Source organism: Lathyrus oleraceus, chromosome 1, assembly GCF_024323335.1.
Source record: "Lathyrus oleraceus cultivar Zhongwan6 chromosome 1, CAAS_Psat_ZW6_1.0, whole genome shotgun sequence".
In the NCBI taxonomy this organism is placed as follows: Eukaryota; Viridiplantae; Streptophyta; class Magnoliopsida; order Fabales; family Fabaceae; genus Lathyrus; species Lathyrus oleraceus.
This window is the reverse complement of record NC_066579.1, coordinates 177261637-177273180: the sequence shown is the minus strand read 5'-3', so window position 1 is coordinate 177273180 and position 11544 is coordinate 177261637. Positions and strand designations below refer to the sequence as shown.

At 40.6% G+C, this 11544-nt stretch overlaps 1 protein-coding gene across 1 annotated transcript; it reads right to left on the bottom strand.

The window, feature by feature from the left end:
• Window positions 1–6309: 6309 nt before the first annotated feature.
• Window positions 6310–6657, bottom strand: LOC127098090 (uncharacterized). The gene has a single exon (XM_051036594.1). It carries the CDS (start codon window positions 6655–6657, stop codon window positions 6310–6312), a length of 348 nt encoding a protein of 115 aa, XP_050892551.1.
• Between the last annotated feature and the right edge of the window lie 4887 nt (window positions 6658–11544).

Genomic DNA, 11544 nt, shown 5'->3' with positions numbered 1-11544 from the left:
ACAGGCTCCCAAAGCTTAAAATCCCTAGTTACGCGAAAGACAAGTATCTTTATGCCCTTCATTTCGGAAACATCAAATTCCCTCCTTTGCCATTTATCCCATTGGCTTTGGCCTTCGGCTATTCAATTCCAAATTGGTACTATTGTCCCTTTCCAGACGTGCAAAATGCTTACAAGAAAAGGGCCGACAGAGTGGTACTGACGAAGCATTATCTGCACTACTACTCAAAGCCACTTCATATTGATCCTCAATATGTTAGAGTGCTCGATATCACATAAATTGGTAACACTTTTCTGGAAAGCTAGCACCTCCTTTTATTTGGATTTTATCGCTTACTTGATTTTCTATGTGTTCTTTACAGCAATCCCCATAGACCATGTGGATCTCGCTCCTGTCAATGAACCTATCATTTCGACAGAAAAAACTCAGGTTCAAACCTGGATGATTTTTCATTTTCTTTTACTTTGGTATATATTCTTAACTATAATTTCCACTCTTGCAGGCTACTCTTGAGAAGTCCTCTGATGATGATGAGCGACCCATTTCCCAAGTTTTGAAAAAACCCAGTTCTTCGGTATGCAACTATATGTAGCAATCTCATTCAACCCTGTGATTTCTCTAAGAAAAACAATACATGGCCTCTAACCTTTTACCTATGTATAGGGTCAACCACGTTCGACAGATTTACCTGTCCCTTCTACTCAAACCAAGAAATTCAAAAAACATAAGCGTTCTGCTGCCACAGGACCTGAGGTATTTCTTGTCGGTTTGTCAAATCTTCTGACTAGAATATCTACTTATAACCTCTCTTCCTGTCTTCAGCCGACTCCACAGCCGACTCAGCCATCTTCTCAACAATCCCACAAATCCAAAGGTAACCATGGCCATAAAAGGAAGAAGCCTGATTCTCCCTCTAAGGGTGGTGAGGAAAAAAAGAAAAAACAACATAAAATGCCCACTACAGAGGCTCCTTCTTCTCTAGACCCTGACACCATTATGGTCGACACGTCTATCCTCAATAAGGTCCCTTATCCAGCTGTGGGGACTTCGGATCCGACCAACATCCCTGCTGCTGCTGTCTTGGAGGAAGGGAATCCGGATGTCGTTCTCCCTGCACCGACATAGGTAATCACTTGTTTTACTATCTTTTTCCATGAATTGCTGGACTTTTCTTACAAACCTCCTTTTGCTCTAAAACAGACTAATGCTTCTGGTGAGCAACCTCACCCTGTTGCTGACTATACTCCCCAGTCGACAACTTCTTCTCCATCTCACCAAGCAACCTCTGTCGACAATGGTGGTGAGTTCACTGGCTCCCTTATCCAGATTAGTGATAGTGATTTTGGTTCAGTCACTAGCCCTGCAACGCACACGGATTCCAGTTCAACTAGTTCTAACTCTAGTCTTTCTTCATCTTCCTTGCCTTTGCAGGATTCAAGGGGACCAGGAGATGTTGGCAGCACAAAAATCCAGCCTCCTCAAACTGCTCCTCTACCAACTACTTCCCCTTCATCTTCCCAGGGGCTGGTAATAAAGCCTTCTACTCTAGAAGCAATTACTGGGCTTCGTAGCCTAGTAAGACCACGTGATGCTTCTTCAGATTCTGAGCAGCTTCACCAACTCCATTATGATAAGATGGGTCCTGAAGCGACAAAGGTCAAAACTCTGATGGACAGGATTCGTTTTCACGCCTTGAATCCAGATCTACCACATATGCTTTTGAGTGAACCTGTTGTCGGCCCAGAACTCTTGCATGTGCTTGCCCAACTCAAGGAGCTTCACCTTTCTGAGTATGTTTAGTGTGTGATGGCCACCTTTGAAAAATTTCTGGTTCCCATGCCGCGTCATCTCGACAAAGTTAGGGAAAATGAACACTAGATTGTAACTACATAGGCCTTTGTGAAGGAGAAATGGGAGCTGGTGATGAAAGCCGACGAAGAGGTCACCAAAATGTTGTGAATGATTGAGGAGAAGAAGAAGGAATTGGCCTCCAAACAAACAAGAGCTGCTGAGATACGCCTCCAAATAGATAACCTTCGGCGTCAAATTGCTGCTCTGGACAGTGAATTAGGGTTAATTATTGAGGAGGAATCTCGTATTGTCGACAAGGTTTTGAAGTCGGCCCAAGATACTATCGAGCAAACCACCACAGATGCCTTGGCCGTAGCTGAAGAAGTTTCCAACGTTGAAAAGAAACTTGAACAGCTTAGGGTTCAGGCCGACAACTTTGAACTTAAATCTCTATACTACAACCTTGAGCTTAAATCATTTCAGTCTAGATTCGACCAACTTTATCCGTTTTTATTTTGATGTAATATTTGAACAATGGCTTTTGCCAACTTTTATGCTATTACTTTATTTTCCATCACCGTGTATGTTTAATTTTCTGTGCTTTTGCAGTTGGTTTCAAACATAGTTTTCTCCAACCTAATTTATTCGACAGCCATTTAGCTTGTCGAAATCTTGACCTCTTGAAGCAGAGGCCTATATCTCTTTAAGTAGTTTCCATTTACCCTTAAGATTCGCCTATCTGGTGCCAACTCTTCGACCTCGTAGGCATTATTAGAGAAAACCTGCAAAACCTTAAACGGTCCTTCCCAATTTGGGGACCATTTGCCCAAGACTCTGTCATTCTTATCCATAGGCAAGATCAATCTCCAAACTAAATCATCGACAGCAAACATTTTGCCTTTCACCTTCTTATTGTAAGCTCTGGCGACTTTTTCTTTCTGCCTTTGTAATGAATCCAAGGCTAACATTCTTTCCTCATCTAACTCGACCAGTTCGTCTGCCATCATGCTCCAATAACCTTTAGAAGGTATTTCATGTTGCCTCTGGATTCTGACTGCATGAAACGGAATCTTTACTGGTAACACTGCATCGCGCCCATATACCAGTCGAAACGGAGTTGTTCCGATTGCTTCTTTTGGTGACGTTAGACATGCCTACAAAGTTTGATCTAACGTCTTATGCCAATTTCTTGGCTTCTTGCCTACATGCTTCTTTATTAGGCTAATGATCACTTTATTGGCCGCTTCGACTTGGCCATTTGCCTGTGCGTAATATGGGGTAGAAGTTAATAATTTGATTTCAGTCTCTTTTATAAACTCTTGCATCTTTCGACCAGTAAACACTGACCCTTGGTCGGTTGTAATTGTTTCTGGGATACCAAATTTGCATATGATGTGACTTTGGACAAAGTCTATCACAACCTCTTGATCTACATTTGTCAATGCTACGGCTTCGACCCATTTTGTGAAATAGTCGATACCAACCAAAACATACCTTTGTTGTTTCGACGAAGCTGGTTTTATTTCTCCAATCACATGTAATGCCCACCCTCGAAAAGGCCAGGGCTTCAAAATTGTATGCAATTCTCTTGCAGACACATGTTGTATGCCCCCGTGCAATTGGCATTCTTGACAAGTTTTAGCAAATTCAATGCAATCTTTCAACATTGAAGGCCAATAAACTCCTGAGCGCATCAAAAGCCATTTCATCTTCAATCCAGCTTGATGCGCCCCACACGCTCCACTATGTACACTCGACACATCCACATACACCTCACTTTCTCCCAGACACTTTAGCAACACTCCTTCAGTTGTCTTTTTGAACAATTCATCATTTACCAGGACATAGCCGAGGGCCCTATATTTTACCTTTCGATTTGTCGACCCTATAGGATTACGTAAATAATCGACTAACGGTTTGCACCAATCATTTTCTCCCTTGTCGTCGACGGTCAGAATTTCAAAATGATATCTATCTACAGCTCCTAACTTTATAATCGACAAATCTGATGATGATAATAATGTTGCGCGTACCTTCTCTCTTACTTGAACCTCTTCTTCACCCTGGTCTTTTGACGCTTTATACCCTGAAGCTTCCTGCGCCGAATCGTTTTCTCTCTAGTTCTCTTTCCGTGGTATATCCTGGAGGCTTACTTGCTTAAACCTCTTGAGTAGTCTGAGGGTAGTCACAAAATACATGATTAAATTTTCTTTGACACACTTGTATTCTTTTGATACCTGCTTAATTACTAACTCAGAGTCTCCCATAATTTCGACATTCCTTGCCCCCAATTCCAACAAAAGTTCAATTCCTATGATCAACGATTCATATTCTGCTTCATTGTTTGTGCATACTCCTTCAATTCTGTATTTAAACTCTGCTAGAATTCCATCTGGAGAAATTATGACTCCCCCCATCCCAGATCCGTTCTGATGTCTTGAACCATTGAAGTACAATCTCCATGGCACTATGTCTACATAATTTTGAGCCATTTCGACCATTGAATGGTCGACAAGGAAATCTGCCATCACTTGCCCTTTCATCGCTTTTAAGGACTCGTACGTCAGAGAATACTCAGTTAACGCCAAAGCCCATTTACCAATTCGACTATGCAAAGTTGGTTTAGATAACATGTGCTTAATAATATCAAAGTGAGAAGATACATACACATCAACAGGCTTAATATATTGTTTTAGTGTCATACAAGAAAAATACAAGCATATACATAGTTTTTCTATATCACTATACCTAGTTTCAGGATCATTAAGCATTCGACTAAGGTAATACACAGGTCTTTCGACACTTTTTTCATCCTCTTGGACTAACATACTTCCTATAGTCGATTCTGAAGCTGCAATATACAACCTCATTGGCCTATTCCTAACAGGAGGGGCCAGTACTGGAGGCTTAGTCAAATATTCTTTAATTTTGTCGAAAGCCTCTTGGTGCTCTCCTTGCCACTTAAAATCCTTATTCTTCAGTCGAAGGAGTGGTGAAAAAGCTTTAGGTTTACCATTTAAATTGGATATAAATCTTCTAAGAAAATTTATCTTGCCCAACAAAGATTGCAGTTCCTTTTTGGTCGACGGAGGCTTGACGTCCATAATGGCTTTTGTTTTGCTTTGGTTTACATCAATACCTTTTTTATGCACCACAATGCCAAGGAAATCACCTGCCTGCACACAAAACGCACACTTTAATGGATTCATTTTCAATCCATATTTTCTCATCCTCATAAAGGCCTTTCAGAGATGTTTGACATGAGTAAGTTGACCATTTGATTTTATCACGATATCATCAATGTATACTTGCATGAAATTTTCAATTAAATCATGGAACATTGACTTCATTACCCTCTGATATGTCCCTCCGGCATTTTTCAGGCCGAATGGCATGACAACCCACTCATATGTACCTAAGGCTCTTGGGCATCGAAACACCGTCTTCGGCACATCTTCCTCTGCAATAAAAATTTGGTTATATCCAGAATAACCATCTAACATACTTAAATATTCAAAACCAGCGGCAGAGTCGACCAGCATTTCTTCTATGGGCATGGCATACTCGTCTTTGGGGGTAGCAACATTTAGATCTCTAAAATCAATGCATACTCGTAAAGATCCATTTTTCTTAATTACTGGGAAAATATTGGCCATCCATTCAACATACCTCGAAGTTTCTATAAACTTGCTTTTGAGGAGCCTTTTTATCTCTGCTTTTATTTTTGCCATGATATCTGGTGCGAAACGCCTTGGCGTTTGTTTTACTGGCTTTCTTCCAGCTTTTATTAGCAGTTTTAGCTTTACCAAATCCTTACTTAAACCAGGCATTTTGTTATAATCCCAAGCAAAACAATCCTTAAATTCTTTAAGTAAATATATTACCTCAGATTTTAACTCTTTGTCGATGTTAGCGCTGATTCATGTTGGCCTTTTGTCGCCATTTTCGCCAAGGTCGACTTCTTCTAAGGGGTCTTGTGGTCACATCTTTTCTGGCGCGCTTGGATATTTTTCAAACCCCAAAGGTTCATTATCGTAAATGCAATCCAAACATTGCATGTCGATGTTTCCTTTAGTCACAACTGACTTATCTGGAGGCTCTGGCTCAATAGCCAAAATATCTTCTTTCTTTAAAACATAGGCTTCGACAGCCAGGTTATCTTCAGCCTCTAAGGTCGATTTTATTTTGTTCTCGGCAACGTATGCTGAAATCCTCTTTAGAGCTTCTAGCTCAGTCATCATCAGTGACATCCCCCAAACCCGTCGGCCGGATTTCTGCATAAGGTGGTTCCTCTAAACGTTCCACATCCCAAATGAAGCCATGAGTTTCGTGCAAAGTTAAAGAAACAAAAGCTTCACTTAGATTAGAATACACATCCTTAGCTGGTAAACAAAGAGAAATGTTAGCCAACTTTCTATCGAATTCCTTCTTGCCGACATTGTTCACGTCAGCCATGAAGTAGCCTTGATCAACTTCAATGTTTTCGACAACTCCATCTCCTCTCCAAATTACCAATCTCTAATGTGCTGAAGATGGTACAACTCTGACACCATGGAGCCATTCTCTGCCGACTAGCAAATTGTAACTTGGCTTGGCATCTATTACCGTGAACAATGTTGGCCTAGTGATTGAGCCGACAGTGACGTTCACCATGATAACACCCATGGTGCTTTTTGTTTTTCCCCCGTAGTCAGATAAGACTATGTTGTTGGATCTAACATCAGTATCATACTTGCCAATTTTCTTCAAAATATGGTGTTGCATGATGTTAATAGTAGCGCCACAATCTACCAACACTTTGTTGATAGTCACACCTTCCACTTTAGCCCTGATCAACAGAGATCTCAGGTGACTCTTCATAGTCATTGTGGGTCTCTCAAAAATTTCTTCTTGGCTCTCAGCAGAACCATCATTCAGCACAAAAAGTAACATCTTGGCTTATGTAACGCCATTTCTTCAGCGTCAGCATCGTCTACCGAATCCTTCACCTCAGTAACACAATTGTATTCTTCTGGTAGGATTGACACCATGTTGACTAAGATATCCAAACTTGCTTTTGATTCTAAATTGAAGTCATCAATAACCTCATCAGAACATTTTTCACTTGGTCGACGGACATACTCCCTGATCCTTTCTTTAGCTGCAGTGTCGACCCTCACAACAACTCTCTTTCCAGAATCAGCCCCATTAGCCATGTCTTTTCCAGCCATTTCCCTAGAAGCCTCTCTTTCAGCCTGTTTGCAACGTTGAAAACGTCTCCATTGAGTTTTGGACATGGGGTTCTTCCCCAAATAATTTTCAGAAACATGAGTCCTTTTCTCAGACTTGAACTCACGCCTGTAGTTGATTGCTAAACCTCCTCTGGCAGCAACAACATCTTGTGGGGTTTCTAGTTTTCCCTGAGGCTTGATCCAGGTTCCTCTAGGAGCACTTGCCGATGGTACGAAGCTCTCAGGCCTTGCTTGAGCATTTTCCACAGCTTTCCTTGGAATTCTTTCATTCTTGTGTGCTCTGTTCATCCCACTTCTTTTGATTTTTCCCAATTGTAGCTTCTGGAAATTTTCAGCAGCAACTTTGTCGGTGACAGTGCCATATCTAGGACATAATCAGAATTGTGAACCCTTATTCTTGCAGCGATACAGGAAATCTACCAAATCTTCATCAGCCCTTGGATAGACTTCAGCTATGTCGACATCTGGGCTTTCACCAGTTTCCTCTAACATGTCAGCCTCATCATATTCAGTAATCTCGACCATGTTGATCTCGACTAGCTCAACGAGTAGAGCTTCCTCCTGGTGGAGAGGGTCAACGTCGATCTTCATTTTGCGGCCAACAAATTTCAGCCTGCCTTCTTGAATTGCTTTCTGAACCAGATCCCTGAAAAGATAACAATTAGAGGTATTATGACCAAGATAATTATGATACTTACAAAATTCTCTCTTCTGTCTTTGTTCTAATGGTGGTATTTTAGTACTAGTTGGCACCACCATTTGACCATCTTTAACTAACAAATCAAATATTTCCTCACACTTTGTCACATCAAATGTATAAGTTTTTGAAGCGAATTTTGGATTGTTTTCGACAAGATTTTTCCCTTGTGCAGGAAGTAATAACCGACACTCATAAGCAGATCCTGGCTTTAACTCAGCCGTGTCAATTTCTAATTCGGTCGATGAGGCATAATCAGCCTCATAGATTGGATCTGTCGCATCATAATCGATGAACGCTATTTTTTCCTTCTTAGCCTTACTGTGTCTAACCTTAGTCGCTTGAGATGTCGAACTCTATCAGCCAATTGTAACATACTCTTTACAAAAGTTGGGTATATTTGCTTCCTAATGGAATAATCTAACCCCCCCAGCAGCCATTTGAACAAGTTCATGTTCCGGTACTTGCGTAAAGCACATGGCCTTTAATGATATAAATCTATTCAGATAATCGTCAATACTCTCAGCAAACCTTCTCTTAATTCTAGACAATTCTGCCAAACTGATTTTGGAATGCCCTTCATAAAACTGTTCATGGAACTTCTTTTCCAACTTGGCCTACGAATCAATCGAATTTGAGGCCAAGGAAGTGAACCATGTGAAGGCAGCTTTAGTCAAAGAAGAAGGAAAGGTTTTTACTCTCAAACACTCATTGTGAACCAAATCTCCTGACTCTGTTAAATATCTGGCAATATGTTCTATTGTCGACTCACCAGATTCTCCCCCAAACTTAGTGTATTTAGGCACCTTCATTCCTCTAAGTGCCTCAGTTAGGAGAATAAATTCAACCAATGGGGAAGCATATAATGGCCTTTGCAATGTGGCACTCATACCATTCCTAGCCATAATTCTTTCGATAATAGTTGTCAAATTATTTTCCACCTCTAAGTCTTCTTGACGATGTTGATCGACAATTTGATCAGCATCCTGATGTCGGTTAACTAACACCATCTGGTTACGTCCTGCTACTCCTGACTCAACGCCTTGATTTTGTTGAGGTCTAAGGATTTGACCCTCATGGACTGTCTCATCTTCTGCTACCCCTATCTCTACTTGAACAGGAATGGTTTGCCTAACCACTTGTGCCATCTGTCGAGCCGGTGCCCCTAGGAAGTTACACATGCATGTCAATTGATTAGCCACCTGCCTATTTGTTTCAGCAGATTCCTGTATCACAGGATTAAAAACTGTACCCATTTGATTAGTTAACATATTAACCAACTCATGATTACTATCATCCATTTGCTGCCTTAACACCGCTATTAAAGTATTCGACAGCGGCATGGTTCTATTCTGAGTATTATTCCTATTCTAAGCATTGCCCCTTTGCGCTAATCCCTGTAAGGAGGGACTCGTATTTTAAGCGTTGTCTGAAAACAATGATGCACTTCATGTTGACTTATATCCTGGCATTAAGGAATACAACATTCCATAAAGAGGATATGTGGTGCCAAAGCGAGGCACATAAGGTCTGAACGTTGTTATCATTGATCCTGAACCTCCCGGTGGAGGTAAAGGAATTGATGCTCCAACCCCAACTGTAGTTGACATCGTTGAGGCTACACTTGTCATCGGAGGCAAAGTTGTAACCTGTGAAATTTTTGTTTCCATAGTGGATAAAGTCCCTTGTGGCACTTCATCCGTATTGGAGTTTGACATTTTCATAGTTTCTTGTGGCCTACTATATAGTTTGCCACTTCTAAGTTTCATGCAATTGCGTAACTACACTAGCACTCGTCCCACATGGCGTGCCATTTTGTTTACTGTGGAAATTGGTAAACAACCGTTGGTCTTCCCTAAGCCTTAAACTAAGGGTTACTTGTAGGATCGACCAGTTGATCCTAAGACATGTGCTAATGTAACAGGGTGACTCGTTCAACTCGACAGAATATTAACTTTGTGAGAAACGGCTTCTGACAAAGTATTGAACAAGCAAAGGTTTTTCCACACAAAATGATGATGCTATAGACTATGGGTGACTCGTTATAACATTCAAAAGACATATACAACGAACACTCTTTTGGTGAATTCTATTATCGTAATAGAATTGGTGTCGACAGCGTAGATGACAACGTAAAATGATAATTAAAAAGTAAATGAAATTAAAATAAAGTGTTCAACGGGAACAATTGAAAAATAAGGAAGTTGCATTGAAGTAAATGTGGTGATTCACGTACATAACACTCTTAAAAACTCTTGCTTCCTCGCGCTGGGAATGTGATCTTTTTTACAAGTGATTTTGGTACAAAGTGAACACCCCGAATCCTCTGTGGGATCCCCTATTTATAATGAACTAAAGAAACTGTCTACAAGCAAAACTACTCAAAAATAATTGTCTATAGACAGACGTCGTGCCACACGATCTAAAAACTGCTCCATATTCTGGCGCTTGTTCTCCTTGTAACTGCTAGTCATTTTGAATTTCAAACTTATCCCGCTCAGGTATTTATGTCAACACCATCCCCTATGTGTTTGGTACGATCAAGAATTTCTTAAGTCCCCATCTCCAGTTCAGTCGACAGAGCGGATTTCGACCAAACATGCTTCTTCTGTAGATTTCATCTTCTGGTAACTTGTGGTTTTCCCAGCTCCTTCTTATCTTGGGATCAACTTTCTTTCAAACCTCCCCTTGGTGGGGTATAATCCTTAAATCCATAAGGCATTTTCATTAATTACGCCTTCAACATGCCCTATCAATTTCTTGTGGTAACACTCGCAAACCGAGAAGAGTATTACCAGTTACTGGGTAATAGACTCTTAGGGGACCAAAAGCATCTATCTAGGTAAGAGCTAGAAAGAAACGGTCAACCAAAGACTCGACCCAGTGAGGATATAACTCAAGGAGAGTGATTCCATCCAGATAATCGACTGGGGAGGAAACTGAAATAATAATCATCCATGAGGAAATATCTTAGTAGGGAATGAGAAAGGTTAAATTATTTCTGCTTAAGGGGATGACACCCTAAAATTGAGGGAGGGCAGACACACCAAATCTGCGTGGGGGAAAAGATACCATCATAGCAGAGGATCAGAAAAAATATTGAATCACAAAGTGCAATAATAATGCAATAATGAAATCTATGAATGTATATGTATATGTATATGTATATGATGATTATGCTGACAAAGCAATCACAAAGGATACAAATGTCACTGATCTGAATCATCGCTACAACACTCGGCTAATCTCGATAGGATGGAGGCATTAGCTGGAGAAAAGAGTTGGGGATGGATATAAACCATCCATCTCAGAGGTTTGACCCTGGTTGAGGAAAGGGAACATATCTGCTGAGGATTTGAATCATAAATTCTACGGGGAATTTTAGGTCAACACCATATCGAATGGGAGACAACCTCGCAGGGGGTACTACCAATATTGCTCAAGAATCAGTGCTGACGGGGGATCAGGAGTGAAATCCGCTGGCGGACTGAGGGGAAATGAAATCTTGCGCTAGAACTACGCAAACTGCTGAGAATAAATGCTTACAAATCGGCTAGGGAAACGATCTCAAACTCCACTGGGGAAACAAACTCGCTGAACCGACGGCTTGGGGAAGACCAATAATGCTTCGCATTTTGGGACCCACCTGTTCTCAGACTGCTCTTGATATTCCTTACTGAAATCAATTGATTAAAAGTAATTGCTTTTATTCTAAGAAAAACGATTTTGATTTTAATTTTAATTTCAAAAATGATCATCATAAAATTTAATTTAATTTGGCTTAAAGATAAATAAGAGTAGAAACAATTGGATAAAAAGCTCAAC

What these genes read in the sequence shown, in the direction of transcription:
- LOC127098090 (XM_051036594.1), bottom strand. Translation starts at nt 6,657, where the DNA reads ATGACTATGAAGAGTCACCTGAGATCTCTGTTGATCAGGGCTAAAGTG.